This window comes from Sparus aurata, chromosome 17, assembly GCF_900880675.1.
Source record: "Sparus aurata chromosome 17, fSpaAur1.1, whole genome shotgun sequence".
NCBI classification, from domain to species: domain Eukaryota; kingdom Metazoa; phylum Chordata; class Actinopteri; order Spariformes; family Sparidae; genus Sparus; species Sparus aurata.
In genome coordinates this window covers 21,680,790-21,705,028 of record NC_044203.1, presented here as the reverse complement: position 1 = coordinate 21,705,028, position 24,239 = coordinate 21,680,790, and the positions used below count along the sequence as shown (strand labels likewise).

The window sequence follows — 24,239 nt, the reverse complement described above, 5'->3', positions numbered from 1 at the left end:
AACTTCTCCACTTTTACAACTGCAAATTTGATTAATTGCTGTGAGGACAGAAACCATGTTTGTTTCTTGGAACGTGAGAGCAATAGCCAGTGTTAAGGTGCACTGTCGCCACCGACCACAACAATGGGAGTACGAAAGGAAACAGAAATTATTTTTGAGATGCTGGGTTATTTACACAATATGACCACTTGTGATTTATTAATATGATATCAGCATTTCACTTTAAAATATCACAATTATCGTCAATATCAGTGTATCTCATCAACCCTAATAAATGCTACACATAGTATAAGTCATATTCAGTTGTGAATAATAATAAGCTATAAAACATAGCTAATAACTACAATCCATAGGGCAAAAGGGTTGAAAATGTAGCCTACAGTGAAAAGTAGACTCCCAGAATGTGCAACGGATAGTATAGGCTACTCTAGATCCTGAGGAAACGATCTGTTGGCACGTGAAGGCAGCATGCTGAGCACCTGTCCCCTTAAGAGCGCTCACGAGCCTGCCACGAGGTTGTGAAATATCCCAATTGAATTTCTAATCAATGGATTAGTTTCTCTTTCTTTCTTTCTTTACTCACATGTTTCACTCACAGGTGGTTAAAGGGCTATATACCATGATGACAGTATCTAGGCTGCTGTATGTAGAACAAGAGAGAATGGTGCACCCTTTCGGTTGGAGTTTATAGGCTACATACCACAGACATTACTTTTCAAGAGAAGAGATGTGGGTCATGGAAACTAAAGGCCTGCATGTGTGAATTCATGACAGCATTCCAGCACATGGCAACTCTGCATCTGTCTTCCTGTCTCATGTGGCTGCTGCACGCATGAGAAACATCAGGACCTGTCCACACCGCCACAGAGACCCAGTTTTATGTTCATGATATATGACCAAACTCCTTTATCATGACACGTATACCTCCATAGTGACTGCTTGTTTTATTTCACAGCGCTTCGGACACTGCAGACACCATTAAATCCAAATCCCACTGGATTGCATAACCACAGTTTTATTATCAACATGTGATTATGCAATATGTTCAAGTAGAAATGGGGGAACTATCTTAAGACTGGCACAGATGATGATAAACAAATTCTTGAGAGTGGGACAGAGGGTCAGATTAATCTGTGCCATCTGTAAAAAGATGAGAAAGTAAACGGGCTTTGTCACACGATATAAAATAAGCCCACAGGTTTAATGGAAAATGTTGTCTCGAATTGGAAAGAGCATTATAAAAGAGGAATTCCATCAGAATAAGATTATGTAAATGAGAGAAATGGAACATGAAGTGCAGATACTGAAATAACGTCAAGTTCATCGCCGTGTTTCTGTTTCTAAATTTGGGTGCACTGGGTTGAGGGCAGAGTAGGCACAGGGTGTCTTGGTTACTGTTGCAGAAAGCTGATCCTTGGACAGCAACAGAGGGAGGTTCCTCAGAGAGAGAGAAAACCTCCCCCCTTTTCCCCGTCATCCCAAAATGAACTGGTTTCTGCTAGACTGACTGACCGCCCTCAGTCTGAGACCTCTTGTTCCATCACTCTATGACGGCATGCGAACTGGCCGGGACTGGTTTTCCCGCTCCAGGCAGGCAACAGGTGACGCTGAACACAACGCACACAGCTCAACAGTGTAACGGCATTCCTACAATAGTGGAAACCCACACAAGAGACAGCAGACCAACTCCACCTACCAGGGAGGCCTGAGAGAGTCAAACAAAATTCAAACTGTACATCTGTAGAACCAAAAGACCTGAACGATTCCTGGTCTTAGTTTCAAATCGCACCTTTATTACCGGCTTCATTTTCACCTTTTTAACCACTGTGAACTCTTAAATCTGTGATGTCCCTGAGCTGCTGTCGTGTTTTATTCATGGCCTTCTTACACTCGGAGATCTGGGAGTTGCTGCAGACAGATTTTTTGTTGACCTCAGAAATGTTGGGTCAAAGCAGCTTGGTTTCAAACCTGCTTCAGCAGCGAAAATACACTTTAGAAACAAGATACAGTAAGCTAAAACACAAGAGCACTGCCTGGTTTCTTTGGTTTTTGTAGGTTAAGGGTTGTTGTGTTTGTTTTGATAGATAGAGCTTAATGGGCGGCTGGTATCAATGAGTGAGTACAAAAGGGGACTGTTGGGCCTTGGCGGAGGTATGCGCCCTACTGAGTGCCATTGTAGTTATTGATGAAACTACCACACAGTAAAAACATGAATCAAAATTAGCTCCACCTTGACCAGTTACATAAAGAAAATGTTGTTACACATTAATTAATCAGCAATAATGTTTTATCAATATAATATATACAGACTTTTGATACTTAAAATTTAATAATACCATTGAAAATGCATCATGGTTAGCAAATCTTATTTTGGGTGCATGTCTGTTCCATTTATTAGGGAAGAAAATGTAAATCAATCAGGTTGTTACACATTTGCAAACAAGCTGGTGCTTACAGGAATTAAGGGGAGTGTTTTTAATGCAATAAGTAATGTATTCCACATACAGTTCAGTACATTTGTTACATACAACAGCAGTGGTACTTATTCTGTCCTGTAGATGGCGACAGCAAACTTTCAAAATATAGTACTAATATTACTGTGATAAACTTCTAATAGTTATGTAATAATGGTCATGATGAATGAAAATAACAATAGTATTTGTACATTTGCTGATGGACTGTTCTTACACTAAGTAGAAATTTGAGGTATTTCTACTTTTTTGGAGCAATTCTTTGGGAAATATTGTCCTTTTTTTATTGAACAAGTGAAGAATTTACATAATATGATGCGTCATTTTAAACTACCTAACAATATATACAAATACAGCAGAACAATTCATTCATAAATGACTGAGTCAATCTAATTGATTATCAGTTTGTTTAGGAGATGCTTCATGCAAATTTCCTTGTAATTGAATTGACTTTTACTGATAAAAGGTTTGGACTACTGATTGGACCAATCAGCAGATAAATCCATAATGACAATAGTCGTTATTGGTCCGATGCTTGAGCTACAGCAATAACATGTTCATTACACATTAATGCATGAGTGATAATAATGTAATGTTTAATATAGAACAGTATAATAATTTAGTAACTGTAAGTAAGAAAATAAAGACATTTATAAAGAGAAGATTTATAAAGATAAAGGGTAAAGAGTAAGATATGATTATAAACGTTCTTGGGGACAACTGAAAGTCTCTCATACCAATGGTACTTGAGTAAATGTCTTAAAGTGTCTGATATTAAATGTGCTTAAGTATCAGAAGGTTAAGCCAAAGAGAATTCTACATATGTTTACATGTAGGCCTAAACAGTATGGGTTGAGTGATTTCTAAAAGACCATCTACAACACAACACCCTACTTTAAATATTGTTTTGTTAATAATAACCTGCAGCTCATCTGCAGTTTCTCCTCACTCTCTATTTGCAGCAGCATTTGACGGACAACACAGTATCATACCGTTTTGATTTGTTTACATTTGGTGGACCCTGCCACCTTTCTAGCTTCAAACAGTGTTCAGGGGACCTTATCTTCCTCTGAGAACGGCTTGTTTATTCAGTTATGGTAAATCATTTCTTGTTTATTTTAGTTTGTAACATTATCTATGTGAGTTTGACTGTCTTCTTCAAAACGTCATAGTGCTCCTTCAATGAATGATGAGCTTTATTGTCTTCTCCTATATGCTTTGCGTGCGCGCGCACCCGGCAGCGCGCGTCCTGGCGTGAGCGCGCGCGGCGAAGGGGCGGGGCCGCGCGGAGTCAGCGCAGGCAGGGATGAGAAACTTGTCCCGGATATTTACCTAACGATACCTGGCTGCTGTGACGCGCCCCGTCCCGAGGTCTCCACAGCGAACTGTCCGAGGAGTATGAGCCGTGTCTGACGCGGGACGAGCGAGGTACACTTCTCCTTCTCTGTCTTTTAAACCGTCTCTTCCCAGAAAAACACATCCACTTGGCCAAGTTGTAGCTACGAGCACGTAGAGCCCGTGGTTGGTGGAAAGTTTGGCCGGTGGAGTGTTCCTCCTTTTGGGTGTAGCTGTAGAAAAACTCAGGTTGGCAACAGGTTCCTTGTTCGCTTTCGGGCTCAAAGTACAGCGGGGTCAGTGAAGGGTTCATTATCGACACAAATGCACTGAGAGAGGCCCTGTTTATTCATTGGTATGTGTGTGTTTTGGTGAAGTAACAGCAGAGGCTGTGGAGCTGAGCTTTAACACCTATGCTAGCTGTGTTTAAATCCTACAATGATCGCCTTTAACCTGTGGTGAACAGCCTGTGGCAGAGAAATCTGTGTTGAAACCATCAGAAAGTACAATAACTTTATTCTCAGTTCCTCCTCTGTGGCTGTCACAGTATCAGAAATAGCAGCAAGATGCAAAACAGTCAGTGAAGTCATAGTGCATCGTGATCAAATCTGCTTTTTTAAAAATGTAGCATTAGTTTGTGAATTCATCAGACGCCTGCCTGTGAGAGAGTTATCATGGAAAACTGGTCATCAGACTGGGACCAGCTCTGTTTTAATATATTCACAGTGTGTCACCGTGTTCAAACATTAACCCAAACAAAACTGTCTGTCCTTTCAGAAACCGGCTTGGATCCATTAGTCATTCACCTGGAAACCAAGACAGGACACATGTATGGACACACGCTGACATGCATGTAGCCCTCACACACTCACACCCACACCCACACACACACAGATTGATGTCAGGGTACGTTTTTTTGGGTTACATCAATGCATTAGTAGTGCATGTGTGATTTGCTTACAGCGCCTGGTTGGTCTCAGATCAGTCGTCGTGCTGCCGATGGGCGTGTTCAACTCTGAAAATGTTTAACATTCTTATCATTCAGCTGCCTGCAAAAGGCGGAGAGACGCAGAGAGGGAGAGCAGCAGGGAGAGGGAAGGGACATGTTCAGACCCAGGCCAAATAATAAGGAATTACACAAACACACACGCACATACAACAGTCACTCCTTCACATTCACGGTGCATTACTCACTGCAGACCGATGCAGCCCATACAGTATATTACTCACCACACAGTGTCATCCTGAGGGAGGTGCTTTCATTGGAAGACAACAGGCTGGAAACATCTGACACTGCTTTTGTGGTTATGTGTGTGTATGTGTGTGTGTGTGTGTGTGTGTTTCCAGGTCCCCTCTCAGTGACGAGCTAAGGGCAGGGTGTTTGTCTTGAGAGGGAGGCAGAGTTACCGTGGTAACAGACATGCCAAAACCGGACCTGCTCTGCCTAGTTCAGCTGCTGGACGGCACTATCGAGACCTTCAGAGTCAGCGTGCGTAACACACACAACACACACACTGATGTACACACACTGTTTCCTGGAGATCATATGTTGCTCCTATCTGTCTCTGGGCTCTGCTAATGATCGTAGTGTCAGTTCACCATACAGTGACCGACTACACTTTCCTTTTCCCATTGATCCACATCTTCTCATTGACCTTGGTTTAAAGGACACTGTTACCTCCTGCAGCTTACAGAGGTTGTCACACTAAGGAGCCTTTAACATCACGAGCATATCATCATGTCACATGCAGCCCTGACAGCACACACGCAGAAAGGCAATCACAATATTGCTTTGTAGCGCAGCAGCTGTGCAGCATCTTTATGTGAAGGTGGGAGAGCAGGGAGAGTCATGTGGTTGTGATGTGCAGAAGGATTTCATCATTAAACTCTCTTTTTATGGCCACTATGTTACTCCCGTGAAGACAAGGATTTCTTTTACAGATTCTCAAATGCTTATAGGATAGTTTAGTCTGATCTTACCCGGATTTTGTGTCCACACACAGATCAAAAAGTTTCCCGCCTCAGGAACACACTGTTCATCACAGTTGACAGTAAACATGGTCCTCATGATGTGATGTGAAGAGAGGGTGTGGAGAAAATGTGGATGAGCTGCAGGGTATCCCTCAGCGCGAATAATAAAACAGTGAATAGTTAAAGTGTTGAGCTGCAGATGATCTTTTAGAAATCAGATTTTCACCTGGATAAACGTATTGCTTTTGTCTGATTTACAAGCATTTTTAATATTAAAACCACCGCAGAGACACTCTTGGATATTTTAAAACATAAACATTCATATATTTCTAGTCTTATTTCTCATTATATTCCACCATGTCACTTTACGTGTCTTGGTGAAGAAATTTAAACTCGGAATTTGTTACATTTACAGTAAGTCAATTCTGTACTTGATGGGAAGCCAGTGAAGGATGCAAGGATTGGAGAAATATGTGACCTGCAATTGCTACTAGTGAGAAATCTGGCCGCTTTGAACGAAGGCGGGAGAGAGCTGCTTGATTGAGACAGGAGAAAAAGCTGTTACAGTTATGGAGGTCGGAAAAAACGTCTAGGATCTCTAATGGAAAGCATGGGTTGGATTTTTGTAACGTTCCCGAGTTTGAAAAGGCAGAGCTATACATTTGGTGATATTTTCTCCATAGTTCAGGCTTCCCACTGAGCAAAAACACATCCAAAAAGATTTCTATTAAACGTCTTTGCTGGCGTTTAAAAGACGTCCAGTTAACGTTCACTGGTGACATCCAAGTGACATCTTTCATCTTTTCAACTTCAGTCACAGACGTCTAAAAAACTTCTTATGGTTCAAAATTAAAGTTTTTATGATGGCCAAATTTAAGTCCATGCAGCAAAGCCACAGAGTGGATTTGAACCCCTGGTCTTAACCTCAGTTACCTGCATGAGGCATGTCCTTTACCAGGTGACCTATTTATCAGCTCTATTACATACCATATTTTGGTCATCCAGCCTTGGAACAGTAGCCTAATTGATAAAGGTAAAGGTGATTGAAGTTGAAAAGAAATGATATTGTAAAAACTCTAGGACATCATTAGTGAATGTTGAAAAGATGTCACAACAACACTTTAATACTGGCTCTGGCACTTGTTTAGATTTGTTTGTGCTCAGTGGTTTGGTCAAAGATTATATTAAGGTTTCTTATGGAGGGTTATACATATGTTGACAGGGGGTTTGATGTAAGGGATTGTCTTCTGAAACAATCTTATATGGGCCACTGAGAAGGACCTCGGTTTTGTCTGGGTTCAATTGTAGAAAATTGAGTGCCATCCAGCTTTTTAGTGCATCGAGGCAGAGATGGAGGTTCGCAGTGTTGCTCATTTCATATCATAACAGAGCTCACTTCCCTGGAATAACCTTCCACTACAGAGGCAGGCTCTGTTGACATTCCCAAATCAAGGCTTAGAAATCAGGCTGGAAACGAATGTATTTTATTTTCATTATGAACCCAAATCACTGAATGTTTCCTTATCGACAGTCTTGTTATGGATATACTGTATGATCTTTGTTTTTAAATTAATCACCCCAACCACCTTGTCTCATTAACACTTGTCCCCTTTTGTTTGTGTGTAAGAGTGCTTATGAATGTGCCCATACTTTCACATGTATTGTTGTGTTTTGTTGTTTTCACTGACTTGTAAAGTGTGCAGAGACTCTCTGGGTGATATGCACTTTAAATTAACTAAAATGGAAGTTGATAGAAAGTATCCTGATCTATACGTGAAGCACTGCTGCAGCATATGGCACAGTATATTTACATGTACAAATAAGCAGACGTTAGAAATGTCACTCAAAGTTTTGGCTGGCATCAGAGGAATCGTCTGTTGTTCCCATGTTTCAGAAGCAGGATGAAGGTGTGGTTCTGTTGGACCTCGTATGCGACCACCTGGGCCTGCAGGAGAGGCAGCTCTTCAGTCTGCAGATCAGAGAGTCCAGCACAGCCATCGCCTCGATCACAGCCAACACACACTCTCCTGTGAGCTCACTGTTCATCTGCGGCACATTCAGGCTGAGATTGTAATATATTGCACTCGCTGATTGCTGTTAAAGACGATGATAACCACAGGGTATACTCGCATAAATGCTTTTTTTAGCCCCAGCTAGCCATTATACTTAATGAATTTCTCTCCCTCTCTCTATCAGAGATGGTTGGAGCCTGAGAAGCCCTTGAAGAAGCAGATTAAAGGTTTGTTCTGGCTCTGGAGAATTTACTGTCTTTACCAGAAATTACTTCTCTAGATGTATAAATGTTTTAATTTCATGTTTTAAAATGTATTTCAGTACATTTATAGAAAGGAGATGTAAGAGAGCAGAGGTGCTGTACCCTGTGTACGTGTCACATTTGACAGGATGACATTTCTCTGCAGGTCTCGCTTCTCCCTTTTATCTGAACTTCAGGGTGCGATTCTTCATCTCTGATCCCAACTCTCTGCAGCATGAACAGACAAGGTTAGTACATGTGCTGCTCTGTCATGAGTGTTGTTGCTATGTGGAGAGGTTGTCTGACTCAGAAAGGTCCTTTTTGCAGGGATTGTTGGTAAAAATGAAAACTTACTGGTCAGTGTCTATATTTTTCTGGCATGTTTTAGTTCACCATCAATGCTTGGCTCAGTCCAAGGCCAAATAAATAAATTCATGTTTTTGTGATGCGGTGCCAGTTCAAAATGGAGGTCAAAGAAGTTACAGCCGTGCTAGTTGCTCCATGAGGCTGCACTGAAGTACAGCAGTATTGGCTGATGTTTAGCAGTTCAGATGTAATATTGACTGCATTTTATAGAGCGCTTTCTATCCTGCTGTCTACTCAGAGTACACTGGAAGGTGAATAGGACCACACAGCATTGCTATGCTAAGCCACTCACAAGTTCAGGCCTGATGGAATGGCCATCGGGAGCAAGTTGGTGTTCAGTATTTTGCCCAAGGACAATTCCAAATCCATGATGTTCTGAGTAGTGGACGTCCTGCACTGCCTCCTGAGCCAAAGCCGCCCTCATATTTAGTCTGTTGCTTGTTTTAGATTAGTGTGTAAGCATGCTAACAGTTGCTAATTAGCTTTAAATACAATGTGCAGCTGAGGATGATGAGAATGTAATTTGCTTTTGTAGGTATCCAGTCATAAACCAAATTAACAGAGATATTCAAATGAAATAATAAAATTGTTTTAATAATACATGTATGATAATATTGTCTGAATAATTCAATGAAGATGATTGGCGTGGTGCATCTTCTGTGTATAAGTTCATGGTTTCCTTTTCACCAGTAGTAAATGGAAGGCTGAGGCTGAGTAGATGATAGTAATTGTTGTTGTTTTTTGCAGTAATTACAGACTCTCTCTCAACCTCCTTAGACTTCTATGTGGAAGGTGAAAAAAAGAGAAAACACACTGTAGAAAATGTTAAAAATTGATTTCTTTTGCCAGCATCTTTTCAGATTTCTATAGATAATGCGATGATAACAGCCCTTGAGGCTATGACATGAAAAGAACATAACCAGTGTTGTTATACTTAATCCTGGGGGGACAAGGATTTGTGTATGAGATTCTATAGCCGTCCATCCAAAAGTTGTTGAGATATTTTATTCAAAAACCACAAATGTCAGGCAGCTGGCACTAGCTGAAAAGTCAGAGGATCATCACATTTTGTAGAATTTATCCTCTAAGGACAATGACCATCTGTAGATCTCTAAATGTGCAAAACATTGAATAGTTGTTGACATATCAGTCTGATTCAAGGTGGCAAAGCCAGGCAGCTTGTGTGGCTAAAAACACAAGAATGTTTGAAGAGGTTTCTACAGGAAACAGAAAATACAGGTGTGAGTTGTTATAGTTCCTCTTGTTTCCTCCCTACAGGCACCTGTACTTCCTCCAGATCAGGAGTGACATTAGAGAAGGACGGTGAGTAACACACAAACACAGCCGCCTATTCCCTTGTGCACAGTTTGTGTTTAGCTGTTATGATGTATAATCATGGAGCATGATTGCAGGTTGCAGTGCCCGCTGAGTGCAGCTGTAGTGTTGGCTTCTTACGCTGTGCAGTGTAAGTCCCATCTCTTCCAAGAGAAACAAATGATTAATGACTTACTAAGAACTCTGTGAGTAATTGCTCCTGTTGACGATGCTGTCAATAAGCAGCAGCCCTGCTACAGTACCCCAGCTGTCAGTGTGTCGATCTGGTTATATGTTTCTGTGTCAATCACCTGCAGCTGAGATGGGGGATCACAGTCCGTCCCGACTCCCTGGTTACATCTCCAAGTGCCACTTCATCCCTGAGCAGGATGAAGATTTCCTGTCTAAAGTGGAGGATCTGCATCCACAGCACAAGTAATACCTCAGTTCATTACTTCTAGTTGTTACTGGAAAACAACCAGTTTATTGTGCAGTAGCTTCCTGCTGTTGTGTGTGACTCTGTGTGTGGGTTCCCAGGGGGCTGAAGCAGAGCGAGGCAGAGCTGTGTTTCCTCAACACAGCACGGACGCTTGAGCTATATGGAGTGGAGCTGCATGCTGCCATGGTAGAGTGATTCCTTTGATTAACCTCTCATGTGTTCTATTTAAAGGGACAATTCACCCCAAAATCAAAAATGCATATTTTTCCTCCCACCCTTGGTGTTATTTATCCAGATATGTAGATTGTTTTGGTGTGAGTTGCCGAGTTTTGGAGATTATGGACTGGAGATATGTCTGCCTTCTCACAAATGTAATGGAATTAGATGGCACTCGTCTTGTGGTGCTCAAAGCACCAAAAACATACATTTGATAACCTCAGCAACAATGTTTTCCAGAAATCATGACCTGGTTACTTAAGATGATCCACAGACCTTGTTGTGAGCAGTTTGATGTAGGAACAATTTTCTTTGTACCACACTACACCCGCCAACCGTGTCACCGTGTAGAGAGACACATGGGCAAGAGGCTAGCTTACTAATACCCCTTTCACACTGGTCAAAAAACTGCTAACATCTGGCTTTTCTCTTCAGTGTGAATGTGTATAATCAGCATTTACTCCTGCATCAATTGACTCTGCACAGGTATTTAACCTCTGATGGATGCTGGCCTGTCAATACCTTCAAATCTTTCTCTGTTAAAACAGTGGTAGAACATTGTTAGTTAGCACCCACTTTGAAAGAGAAAAAGTTAGTGAAAAACTAACCATTGTTAGTGGGTGCCAAGAAAATAGTTCCTACATGAAACTGAACACAAGAAGTCCCTGAGTCTGTGGATTATTTTGAGTAACAGAGTCATGATTTCTGGAGGGAGTTCTGTTGTGTTGATCAAATGTATTCCTTTTTTGGCACTTTGAGCAACACAAGGCATCTAGTTCAATTATATTTGAGAGAAGGCTTCAAAACTCTGTAACTCACACCAAAAATAATCTAGATAAATAGGCACTACTGGTAAAAGGAAAAATATGTATTTTTGATTTTAAGGTCAACGGTTCCTTCCTTCCTTTCATTATTGACACCTACAGTCACTCCCTCATCTTTCTTTCTTTCAGGACACCAACAACGCCCCTCTGATGGTGGGTTTGGCCTCCAGTGGTGTTGCAGTTTTCTGCAATATGATTTGCTCCAGTTTCTTCCCCTGGTGAGTGATGGAGCCGCTAATTACTTGGCATGATCCTGTATTTCTCTAAAGCCTCAGCAAACTCCATTTTTTCACATGTAGGGGCAACATCATCAAGATTTCATTCAAGAGGAAACGCTTTCTCATACACCTGAAACGTAAACATGTAAGTGAGTGCCTCTATGGTCTCTTCGTTCTTAATTTGATTGATCTGCTCTGAGCAAGTTGCTGCTTTTAATTGCTCTGCACACTTGGCTGGTAAATCTAATGAAAATTTGGAGTCAGCACAATTGTTTGATTGCTTCTTTATTGAGCTGTGATGTAATTATTGTAGTTAAACATTTACAACACTGCATGGACTACATACAGGTGAATAGATTAAATTATTCATATCCACACTTTTGGCAGATTTTCTTTGTGTTTCAATGCGTGAAAAGTCATAAATCATTCATGAAAAATACAAGAAGAAGCAGTGTTTTATACCTGACAAGCAACCTGAGCAGAATCAGTTACATAACAGAGATGTGACCTTGAATATTAGAGTTACTTTTCAAAACTAAACAAAAGCCTAATGTCTTCGTGTTGCAGGGGGAGACCCAGGATTGTGAGGTGTCTCTACTTCTGCCGTGCCCCAAGACTTGTAAGAACCTGTGGAGGTCTTGTGTGGATCATCACTCCTTCTTCAGCTCCAACCGGACTGCCCGGAGTCCTAAATACAACAACAGCACAGTTCAGTCCTACAAAAAGCTCATAACACAACACCTGGGCCTCGGCAACAGTAAAACTGAGAGGTGAGCTTGCGCTTGTATATATGTGTGAGCCTCTCTAATTGTTACTGAACTAAAATTTCATTCTTGTCTTCCTAATGTTCAGTGGTCCAGTGTGCCAGCGTGTGGTGGGAGGGATGGTGTGGAACCCAGTCCTGCAGAGGTCGATTTCATCAGAGCACCTCGAGACCAAGAGTCTGCCCTCGAGATCGCCCCCAACCACCCCAAACTGGTATGACCTGCAGGGTTTATTTAGCGTCTCAGCATCCTCTTTCTGTCCTGTCTTTTGGTGAAATCTTGTCTCTCTGGCAGGCGAAGTCCTCGAGTTCGCCATGGCATCCGTAAACCTCGCCCGTCCTCAGTTGAACTGACCAATGAACTGAAAGACATGTCGGAGGGAGAGGATGTCTTCTACACATACAGGGCATCCGTGAGCAGTAGCAGGATGGACAGTGAAGGGGATTCACCGCATCAGTTAGTATCAGATACAACAGTAATGGTTTCTATTGACTTCTCAGGTTCAAGCACTCACTCTCTCTAATGGGCTTGGTTGGCATATGTACCTCTATGTAAGGTTCTAATTAGTATCTGTGTTTCCATCAGTGTATTTTTATGAGCATGGTTGATAAAAACAGTGTAGTAACGTCCTCAATTGGAAACACCTTCCCAGAATAAGTTCTGATTTAGCAAACATTTCACTCACATGTTTAGACTCTGAAAGAAGAAGAAGCGGTTTGAAGACGCTGACTACCTCCTTCCATTTTTCTGTACATACGTATGCCAAAGATGGTTTACTTCAAAAAAGAAGCACCTGTCTGTATCGATTTGAAATCTGGATGGATGTAAAGCAATATTAAATAGAAAATTGGTAGTTGACATTTGTTAATGCGGATCCTTGCTTTCTGTAACGATATTATCAGATATAATGCCAGATGAACTAACTAGCTTACAGCAGCTATAGTTAGCAGCAGTTAGCCATTACTTTAGCATCAACTAAAGCTATCTGTCCTTCGGTGTTAGAGCAGAGCAGACAGTGGACATCAGAGGGGAAACCAGAAAACATTTTCTCCATAAAATATGATCCAGTTCTCCTACATAGTTTGTATTGTGTGACATAGTGCCATAAAGTATTACACACTTTTCCTGGGGGATCCTTAATGCCCCTCCAAGTTACAAAGTGAAAATACAAGCGATCGGGGCACAGGGTGGGACTGACAGTGACACCATTCATCCTACTACAAGACACTATGCCATCAAAATAATTTGGAAACATCATAGTCATTACTGTGTTGACACGCAGATAGGCCTCACAATTAAATATTTTTCTTGAATTGTTCAGCCCTAATGTGTATTATCAAAGTATTTATGTTAACAAAAGAAAAGAACTGATGAGAATATGAGAGAAGCCATAATAATTTTTCCTGAAAGTCATTTTTCAAATCTGTAAGTGAGGGTGAAAAATCTCTTTATTTCATCTTTTCAGCCTTTCTGGCACTTATAACCATGTGACAGATGAGGCTCTGATGCAAACTGATGACAGTATTGGAGAGGAGGATGGTGACCAAAGCTTACACCACTACAACAAGGTCTGGTATCTAATCATCAACTCTAAATGAGTGTATTACTGTATTTTCATCCACGTGCATGCATATGAATTGATTCTGAGTACTTGTATCTACGCAGGGTGCTCTTGGTGATGGTGACTTGATGCTGATATGTATCACCCCCGATCATGAGGGCAAGTTTGGCTTCAATGTTAAAGTGGGTCGCTCTCTTATTCTCAACACACAACGACAGAATTTCATTTGTTTACACCCCTTAGGTTGTCATCACTGTCTTGCTCCATTTAATTGCCCAACTCTTTCTAGGGTGGGGTGGATCAAAAGATGCCTCTGGCCATCTCCCACGTCAAACCTGACTCTCCGGTAAGAACCGACTCACATGTGTTTGTGCTTTGATGGTTTGGCGTCTCCAGGTTGTGAGAAAATACCTTTATAATGAAATGTGAGAACAGTATCGACTGGTGGATTAACATTTATCCAGATGGACTGGACTGACACAGAGCTGTGACATTTAGTCAATTAATTCACTTGTCAAATGACACAGAATTACTTAGTCACTATTTTGAAAAGCGTTTAATCGTGTAAGTCAAGTAAAAACGCCAATGTGATAGAAATCTGAAATATCTTTGTGTTGGTGAGTGTTGGTCAGACAATCAGACAATCCAACCAATTTTAAGATGTCAGATTTGGCTTGAGGACACTGTGGACATTTCTTACCATTGAGACAATTAGTTAATTAATGAAATGTCTTAAGGTGTAATTCAAAAGAATTATTTAAATATTTGTTAATTTTAAGTAAATTACCCTTGTTATCTTTTCAAAGTCCATATTTAGTTCTTTATAAACAACCCTGAAAATATACTGTTAATGAATAGTCAAATACAATAAAACCAAAAAATTTACATTATAAAAGAGAAGAAAAAAAGTTAATAAATAAATGAATACAATTTAGACACAAGGTGTTCATATTTAAAGAAACATTATGTAAAAATTGCCATTTTGTGTGATTTGGCGCCCCCCACAGTTTCTTAGTGTGACACAACTCTCATAAATACAAATCCCAGGTGTGTCATTGTGTCAGACGAAATGTAGGTGCTAACTACAAACAAAACTCATTACGTCATAACAATGTAATGTGTTGAAAACGTGTATGTTGAAGTAAACATGTGTGTAACGCTGTGATACTACCCTCTCACTGAAGTTACATAGTGCAGAAACAAGTGATAGGGACAGAGACACCATTCACTCTGTTACAAGAAACTTTAACTTTAAAATTATCCTGAGTTTTTTATTTTTATAGAAAAAAGTTACAGAATGTTGCTTTAAATGAGGAGAAAAAAAGCTACCAAATGTTTTCCTGTTGAAAAGATATGAAATAACTGGGGACCATTTAGTCAGGAATGCATCTGTTTTTGGTTGTAGTCGGGCAGTTATATTTCCAATACGAAAAACCTGATTCTGATCATCTTTTTGGCAAGAAGAAGAAGGACTTTGATAATGGCTGATGGTATCTTTTGAAAAATAAACACTAAACGTGTGGACGTAAGTTTTTAATTGGCCCTCTGTTGTTTGCAGGCAGGTCGATGTGAGCCCAAACTCCTGGAGGGAGACTTGGTGGTGCTCATCAACGGTCGAGACATTTCCGAACACACGCATGACCAGGTCGTCATGTTCATACGAGCCAGCAGAGAGTCACACTCCAGAGAGCTGGCCTTGCTTATCAGACGTAAAGGTGTGTGTGTGAGATGGAGAGACAAAACCGCTGAAGCAGTGTGTGATCTAAGTGGGCACATTATCTTGTCATGTTTCTATTAATATTTATCACAGCCTTGAACTGTCCTTGTATTCCAGGTACTGGCCGTGTGGCACCCCTGCTGCAGCTGCCTCCCGCCCTCACACTCACCGGCCAATCGCAGGGAGACAAGCCGCATTCACCTGGCCAGTCGGGGCGGGTCGCGACACTGGAGGAGTCAGTGAGACAGCTGGAGAGAGGAATACAGTCTGGCACACTTAGCTTTCATTTTGAGGTATTTAAATAAAGTCAACAGGTTTTTTAACGCAGGAGCAGAATACATCGTTATTTTAAGCAGGATTAGGTAGGTATTTTGGGGATTATAACAAGCCTTTTAAGTGCCGATTTTGGGACAGATGTTGGCCGTAATCTTCACTCCTGACAATCCAAAACAAAGATGCCACGACTGGCTTGGAATTTGTAGTTTTTGTTTGTGTTTGTTTACACGTGTGCTTGTAATTTCTAGAATTTATACAGGAGGAAGCCGGGTCTGTTTCTTAGCTGTGCTCGGCTCCCTGAGAACATGGACAAGAATCGATATAAGGATGTTTTACCTTGTAAGTTATTGTGACTGTGTGTCTGTCCCCTGCTGCTGTTCATCCCTTCTACCTGGTGCACTCAACCCCTCCACTTTCAGATCTGTGCTGCCTTTCTAACCTTCATCTGGAGCTGTGGCACCTCATGAAATTTAATTGTTTTGGCCTGCGGTGCGTCGACAGCTCTGTTATGACCCTCCTGCTCTTCTTTCAGATGATTCTACCAGGGTGGTGCTCCAGGGCCGGGAGGACTACATCAACGCCAGCCACATCACGGTGCGCATCTCTGATGTGTGAACTGTGTGTTGTGTCCTTGTCTGACATTAAATGTAAACTCATCCTCTATGTGGTGTGTGTGTGTGCATCTTCGTCTGTGTCTTAGGTGGCGCCCCCAGTGTCCAGTGTTTGTTTACGTTATGTTGCGGCTCAGGGTCCATTGCCACAGACCTGTACTCACTTTTGGCAGACTGTTTGGGAGCAGCAGATACACACCATCATCATGCTAACAACTCTGACAGAGAGAGGACGGGTATACATACTTCTTCACGTTCATACTTTTACAGTGCAAACACGAGTAAGCAGAAAGGAAATCTTGAGTGTGAAATCACACAGCTTGGTGTCAGCGATGAGTGAACACACTAATTACTTCTTGCACATTATTACATGCTGTTTTATTCGATACATAATTACTGTAGTTACAAGCTCAAATGCGGATGTTTGCACACAGAAACAATCAATCGGCACAGTTGTGAGTAATAACAGGGTTTCACGCTGTGGCGGAAAGCTAAATGTAAAGTGTGAGCAGGGTGGATATTAGATAAATCATCTGAGGGTGAAGACACATTCACTCCGAGACAGCAGCAGCGACGCATCAAGGTCGTTTCGAGTGAAGATGTCTCTGTCTCAGCTTGCCTGTTGCTTGGTAACCAGATGCTTAACATTAATTGATTGATTATTCGTCAAGTGCCCCGAGTTTTCTCTCTTCTTGAAGATTGCACACACATCGACAATCAGTTCACATCCTGCTCCTGATGAATTGTTTTTGTTCCTCAGTCTGGCGGATGGAATGCACCACGGGTCTGATTTCATGAGAGGCGAGGGCAGCAGATGTAGCAGCAGTTGTAAATTGTATCCTGACTCATGATTCACATCAGATGTAATGTAATTTGTCGGTTGATGTCATACACCTGCAGACCAAGTGCCACCAGTACTGGCCGCATCCGCCAGAAGTGAAGGATTACGGACACATGCGGGTGAAGTGTCACTCTGAGGAGTGTAACCTGGCGTACGTGACACGACAGTTCACCCTGACACACACACAGGTACAGAAACTAAAGCTATAGAAAATTAATGTGCAACTATTCTGATAACAATTGTTTAAAGGTCCATTGTGTAGGATTTAGTGCCATTTAGGGCCATGCAAAACACAAAAAGCGTTCTCTAGTCTGTCAGTCTTTGGTATGTCCCTTCTGGGCAACATGGCGGAAGAGGACCCACTCTGTTTAAACGAAAACTAAAACTGAGGTAGTAAAAAAAAAAAGTGAGTAAACATAATTTCAATTATATTCAATTTCTGCACATCAGATCCCCCTAAATCATACACACATGACCTTTTAAAGTCCAAAAGTTAAACTTTTTAAGCTTCTCAAATGTGAAAATGTGATGATTTTCCTTGTCTTAACATTGTAGTTTATTCAATATTTTGGGGGTTTTGACTTTTGGTCCGACAAAGCAAGTCAATGTTATGAGATTTTTCACATGATACAGTATTACACCATTATCATTATTATCAATAATGCATTGACCCTTAAAGAAATGAAAACAGAACAAAGTGAACTTGGACCAAAGGCTTGTGTATCTTTCAACACATACAATCACATGCAGTTACAACTTCTTTCACTGATGTGATATAAGATCTGTTCTGGTGTTATGTGGAAGTCTGTTCCCCTGTCAAATAATGTTGTCTTCCTGTCAACTTACTGACAAAATTGAAATTAAATTATTCATTTTGTCTTTATTTCTGAACCTCTCGCTGTCCATCTGCAGTACCTTTAAGGCCCAACAGTGGGCAGGGACAGATAAATCTGTATTAGTGTAAACAGTATGTTTTCCAGTATACACTGATAGGAAAACCTTTTATTTTCCAGAGTATATGATTTTTTGAAAAAAGTTTTAGGCACAGTTTTTAAACACGTAAAGAGTCATTGCAAAAAAATGTTGTATATTGACCAATATTTGACATATACATTTTTTAACCCCCTATTTTCGGCATCTGCCTTAAAAATCCTATTTACATGTCCCTGTATACCCTGTAACGGTTGTCCCACTGCAACCCGACAAACATGTTTTCGAGGTAGAAGAAGGCAGGATAATCAATTGTGAAAATAATCATTAATTGCAGCCCTTGTAACAGAGTTCACACCTGCTCTGATATCCACATGAGACCAGAACATAGCATGACCACGGTCACACAACACGGAGGCCTTCTCTGTTTGTATGTTTGGTAGCGATATGTTCCATGTTTGTGCCATATGTCACATAACAGGGCTCACTGCGGGCTGCAGCCACTCCTGGCAAACTATCTGCAGCCAACATACATACACTTACTTCTGTGTGGGTGGGTTGGACTGTATGTGCACGTGGGAGGGCACGTGCATGAGTGTATTACTTATTTCCTATTGTGTGTACTGTGTAGGACATGTGGGCCTTGTCCTGAGAAGTTTATGTGGTTGATAATCAGATAGAATTAGTTGTTTTTCACATTCACTTCCACGGTGAACAGGTAAATAAACAGATAATGCTCAAGGAGGCATGAAGTCTGAATGCACACACACATGCAGTCACAGATACTGCTGTGTGGGCCCATCTGCTCCTCTGGCGGAGCGAGTTAATCCCTGCATGGAGTCACAGGTCACATGACCGCTATAAACTCTAAACTCTAAACTCAGCTATTTCCTCCCCGCCTTCACTTTATTTTGTTCAGCTCTGGTCTTTTCCTCTCTCCTCTCTCCACCCCACATGTGTCCCTCTTCACTGCCAAAGATCAGTGTTATACACTGGTCACGTGCAGGTTTGTGCTCCTCACCTGCTCCGTTTTTCCACTAAACCCTCTGTGGGTTTAAGTTTTGTAACATACTGAATACTACCAGAGCAGTAGTCTGATGTGGGGGATTTATTTCCAAAAGGTTACATGTTTGTTGTTTGAAATATAGGTTATGCAATACCTTAATACTTTCTGATTACCTGCAGTTTCATATGTGTGTGTGTGTGTGTGTGTGTGTCTTAGCGGGGTGAGGAACGTGCAGTCACACACCTGCAGTACGTCGCGTGGCCAGACCACGGCGTACCTGATGACCCCTCAGACTTTCTGCTGTTCATCAGCTCGGTCAGGGAGCGGAGGAGAGGTGAAGAGCCACTAATGGTACACTGCAGGTAACGCACGCAAACACACACAAACACACACTGTCTCTCTCTCTCTAATTAAACACTGACAGCATGTAGCTCTACTGTTAACTCAGTTTGTGCTTTGAATGACTCTTTCAGCGCTGGGATTGGACGGACAGGTGTTCTGATCACGATGGAAACGGCGCTCACTCTGTTGGATGCAGGTCAGCCGGTGTTCCCGCTGGACATCGTCAGAACACTGAGAGATCAGCGAGCCATGATGGTTCAGACAACGGTACACACAAACACACTTAAGATTATAGTATCATTAGAATTTATTTATTTGACCACAGTGGTACCTCTCTCCCTTATTTAATCCCTTATTTATTTTTATTGTGTCATGATAATCGATCGATTTGTCCAGAATAGTTATTCGTCTGTCTACATCAAGTTGAACGTACTAAAAAGAGTCTTTAAGTGGTTGTGAAACGGTTTCATTTTAATAACAGTAATAATAGTTATTATAGTTATCTTAATGCCTGTCACTGGGCGGATTCTGACTCAATCCTCAAATTCAAACTATTTTTAATGGTGGTGTGCTGAAAAGTAATTGAAGCTTGTCACAGTCGGAGAAATGTGCTTTTTTCAGTGTTTAATTGGAGTTCAACATCTTGTCCACATATTTTTCTTAGCTCAAAACAGGCTGGTCAAATCGTGCATTTATTATTTAAGAAAAAAAACATTTGGGATTTTATTTTTCAGTATCCTGTAATTAGTTTGAAATGTTGTTTAATAAAGGTTAAAGAAAGTGATCGGCTTCTGGAAGATAAAAAAATCTGTCGAATTCTCTAAAAATACCTCATTAGGAACTTGGAGAGAGAGTCTCAAAATGACTTTATAAAGGTCAACGTCACACTTTTTGACATCTGTGTGCTCCTCAACTTCAACCCTCATTAATAGAAATGTGGCTGCCACAGTGTCACACTGACGGCTGACGAGGTGGAGCAGGCAGGCGGGAGTTGGAAGCTGTGCTCTGTGGCACCTCAGTGGTATCAGGCAAGGAAAGTGTTACTCATTGCTTTGGTTTGAGGTAGTGCTGGGAATATGGCAACCCTCCAATCATAAGACTGCTTCCAGGCTACTACTGCCACCACTATCGCCCTTATTTTGAAAGGAGATCCGTTCCCTGAGGCTTTTCGCTCTGATGTTTTTGTGCTGATGGAACGCTTCCTCAGGTTTCCCTCACGTGTTTGTGTCTCTGACAGTAATGGAAAACATGCACAGTCAGAGGACAAACCATCGTGTGTGTTGAAGGAGAAGGCTGGCAACAAATCTCATGAAATCCTGTAGTGTGCTAGTTCGTCTCTCAATACTTTCCAGCTTCCCAGCCCTGTCTGTGAGACCAAAATCAATGTCACCACAAGGCCCGCTCAGTAGCTGTTCTGGAGCTTTCGATTGTTTCACACAGTCTTCCTCAGCAGATGGTGTTGCCAGAAATATTCAGTTTTATTTTTAGAGATGCTAACAGCATGGCTCTATGGAAGGCAGCATCGGTCGATTGGTCAGCCCATCACTTTGGTTGGGACTGGGAAATCTCAACAAGCATTTTATTGTTTGCTCCGAAAGACAATCATAGTTTCTAAAAGATAAATTCTGTTGAGGGCTTCAGATTACTCACTGCAATATAAGGAGCCAGCAGACGATTGAGAGCCACACAGAATAGCCCATGACCTGGTCGTACGATTTATGATTGGTATCATGGTTTAACATTACAACCACTTGTGTGTAGTTATGTCAAATTAATTTATCTGTCCCTTGAGATTTGACAAAGTAAAATGTAATAAATTTTTCCTGAAACTTCCACATCTCCTCATATATACCATGTCTTTGGCACAGTGGCTTTTCCATCTCACTTCCACATTTCATTGCTGAGGTGTCCAGCTAACAGCCCTGGCTTTGACGGCAGAAAGTAATTCCTGCAACACTCACAAGGTTTTCTACAAGTTGTTATTACTGACCAGACAGACGATTGTTAGGGGGGTGCAGTTTGACGCAGCAGCTGAGAAGTGTCACGTTTTGAACGTAGGCTACTGGTTGCCAAAGTGCGGGCTGTTCCCTTGTGGAAAGCTGTGAAGGTAATGCAGGGGGGCCAAGAGGGGTCATTTACAATAACTAAATCAAACATTGCTATCTTTAAGCAATTGTGATGCTAGTGTGTTTTAAATGTTTGTGAATGACGCTGGACTCTATGACACAGAAGAATTTTGGTTTCACAGGCACCCCTTTTCAGTAGGATCATTTCATTGCTGATTTGAATATAACCCTCTCAAGAACAGCAACGTTGTCTGATAGCTAACAACACTTTATATGTTGTGTGTTTCAGTGTCAGTTCCAGTTTGTGTGTGAAGCCATTCTGCGGGTCTACAAAGAGAAACAGGGCGGATCTACAGCACCGTAGGCCGAAGCAGCAACAGGACCAGAACAGACACACTTAACTGTTTCAGCCTCATCTCATTGCGGACAACTTCCACAGAGGGACTTAACGGATTAATCTGTCATCGCCTATGGAACGGGTACCCAGCGGATAATGAGAGTATAACTAGCTTCAGAGCACAGCTTCTCTGTGACCTCCCACCTAGTCGGTTTTTAGTTTTAAATGATAGAGCATCAAGCTTGTAGAGGCTGCTGATGTGAGCTGCTAATTTCTGTCCATGAGGCCACACGGGAATGTTGCCTCTACTTATTAAGCTACATGTGCCTTAGACCGACGCCTCCCAGCCGATGGTTCAGACAGGGCGGGGGAGGCAGACCTGGATCGATATATTCTGTAGTTTATCTTTGTTTCCAAAGATGAAGAGCAAGGTGGGCTTTAGATCACTACAGTAGATACTGTGAGTTCACGGCTGCCTGCCAGCGGAGCATCAAACTCACTGTTCAACACCCTTAAATTATTACGACACTAAATAAACACTGATTTATACTGATGTGTCTGCTTTGTCATTTCCTCTGATGATGAACGTTTGAGGTCAATAAATATGGATCTGTTGATGTTCTTTAAAGACTTGATGGTGTTTTCATGACAAACACAAGCCATTTTTTCCTCAGAATGAAGCCGCTCACTGAATTCTGCTTATTTAACCTTCAGCTGAGTGCCTCTAAAGTTAGAATCATATCATGGAAACTATCTCAGCACCACAAATCAGTCACAAACTGCCTGTGAAGACAAAATATTGACTTACAGAAACAACAACATGTGGCATTGCAGTATCTCTGCAAGTTTATGATGTTGATGTGTTGTTCAAGTCATACCAACTAAAATGTAAGAAAATGACACATAATGTTATAAATTCGCTCAAACACACGTTTGTAAGACGTTTTGTCCAACAGCAGTAGTGGCTGGACAGAAGGTTGTTCTCAGAGAGTTAAAGGGTAACTCCAACAATTATACACACTACACATTTGGGGAGTATTACTGCGTATGTGAACAGAGTAGTATAAAGCCTTTCGTGGCTCCAGAAGAAGCTGCATGCAATCTGATAAATTTCCTCCAGTGATGTCACTGTGTCTAAGATGCATTATGGGTAATGTAGGCACCAGGTTTCAAAAAGCAGTCCACTGGTCTTCACTCCTGTCTTTTAACATTGTTTGACTCGTTATAGATGGTTTTAAAACAAGTGAAATCAAAATCAGTACAGCACAACCAGAGGTACTGCCTTTTTTATCCATTCAACTTCCTTTAAACAAAACCTGACCTCCATTACCAACAATGCAATTTAGCTACCGAGTGACATGATATCAGGTTACATGCAACTCTCTCTGGAGCCACAAAAGGCTTCATGCCATGCTTTATTGTGCAGTAGAAGTCCTCAAGACCTATAAACACATCAGTCACTAAAACAACAGTATCTTAAACACTAGAAAAGATGCCACTTCACAAAGAAAAGAAAAAAAATCTTTATGTATACATGGTGTTCTTGCTTGTAATAAGTTGAAAAAATATCTCCCAATGGAACAAGTGAAAATGTCTAAAACCTTATTTATCTGTCTGGAGTGCCATTTTCTAGGTGATCAGAAGATGCCATATTAAGTGCAATGAGATAGCAAGCCGAGTTCATACTCCTTCAGGTGGATCTCATGGGACCTTTGAGAAAAAAAAAATTGTGGGAGTGAACGGAGGAAGACAAACCATTTTTTGATCCTGTGTGAACTGCACCATGAACCACAATATAGCCGCCAACTTGACGCAGAAAAATGCAAAAAGGGAAAATGAAAATCACGATAAAATCTGGTCGTATTGACAACTGCAGTTACTAAACAGAGAGTTTGTCAGTTCTGTGAGCTGCTAATACACACGAGCAGCTCTGCAAGGTTCAAGTTGTGTCTTTTGGCGACCATTTGATTGGATGACGTCATTAACGCGACTGTTGGCAGTGTGGTCTTCATAATTACATACTTTCAGTCTTATTTCTCATTAGTTTTATGAAAAACTGCGACTTTCTCAAGCTGAGAAAAATGATCTTTTAAATTGACGAACATCATACGTGTAGTTCATGGCACAATTCAAACGAAAAATTTGAAAATGAGTAATCCTGTTTGTATATCATATTTGTAATTATATTTAAAACAGGATGAGTTGTGATTTTATACTTTCAGAACAGTTTAGAATAGTTTATTTTCTACTTCATTTGTATTTCTTTTCCTTTTTTTTTGGCCCGAGAATGGGAAATTTGGGGAGTTTTGTTTGGTAATATACCGCTTTACAGTGCTCAAATTTTTTTAGGGATATATGTGTTTCAGTGGATTGTTTATTT

At 41.2% G+C, this 24,239-nt stretch overlaps 1 protein-coding gene across 2 annotated transcripts; it reads left to right on the top strand.

Moving 5' to 3' along the window:
* Window positions 1–3,737: 3,737 nt before the first annotated feature.
* On the top strand, window positions 3,738–22,412 carry ptpn3 (protein tyrosine phosphatase non-receptor type 3). Of its 2 annotated transcripts, XM_030392998.1 has the most exons (27): window positions 3,738–3,899; window positions 4,584–4,635; window positions 5,154–5,295; window positions 7,672–7,806; window positions 7,974–8,016; window positions 8,198–8,279; window positions 9,676–9,720; window positions 9,810–9,862; window positions 10,029–10,146; window positions 10,249–10,336; window positions 11,320–11,408; window positions 11,490–11,553; window positions 11,976–12,178; window positions 12,261–12,386; window positions 12,467–12,628; window positions 13,638–13,740; window positions 13,838–13,915; window positions 14,023–14,079; window positions 15,292–15,448; window positions 15,568–15,743; window positions 15,975–16,065; window positions 16,259–16,320; window positions 16,427–16,573; window positions 17,238–17,366; window positions 19,331–19,476; window positions 19,588–19,723; window positions 21,812–22,412. In XM_030392998.1, the coding sequence occupies exons 3-27, from the start codon at window positions 5,227–5,229 to the stop codon at window positions 21,884–21,886; spliced, it is 2,634 nt and encodes an 877-aa protein (XP_030248858.1). In that variant the 5' UTR covers window positions 3,738–3,899; window positions 4,584–4,635; window positions 5,154–5,226; the 3' UTR covers window positions 21,887–22,412. The 2 variants fall into 2 exon arrangements, with proteins under 2 accessions (XP_030248858.1, XP_030248859.1); XM_030392999.1 differs by lacking the exon at window positions 16,427–16,573.
* The last annotated feature ends 1,827 nt before the right edge of the window (window positions 22,413–24,239 follow it).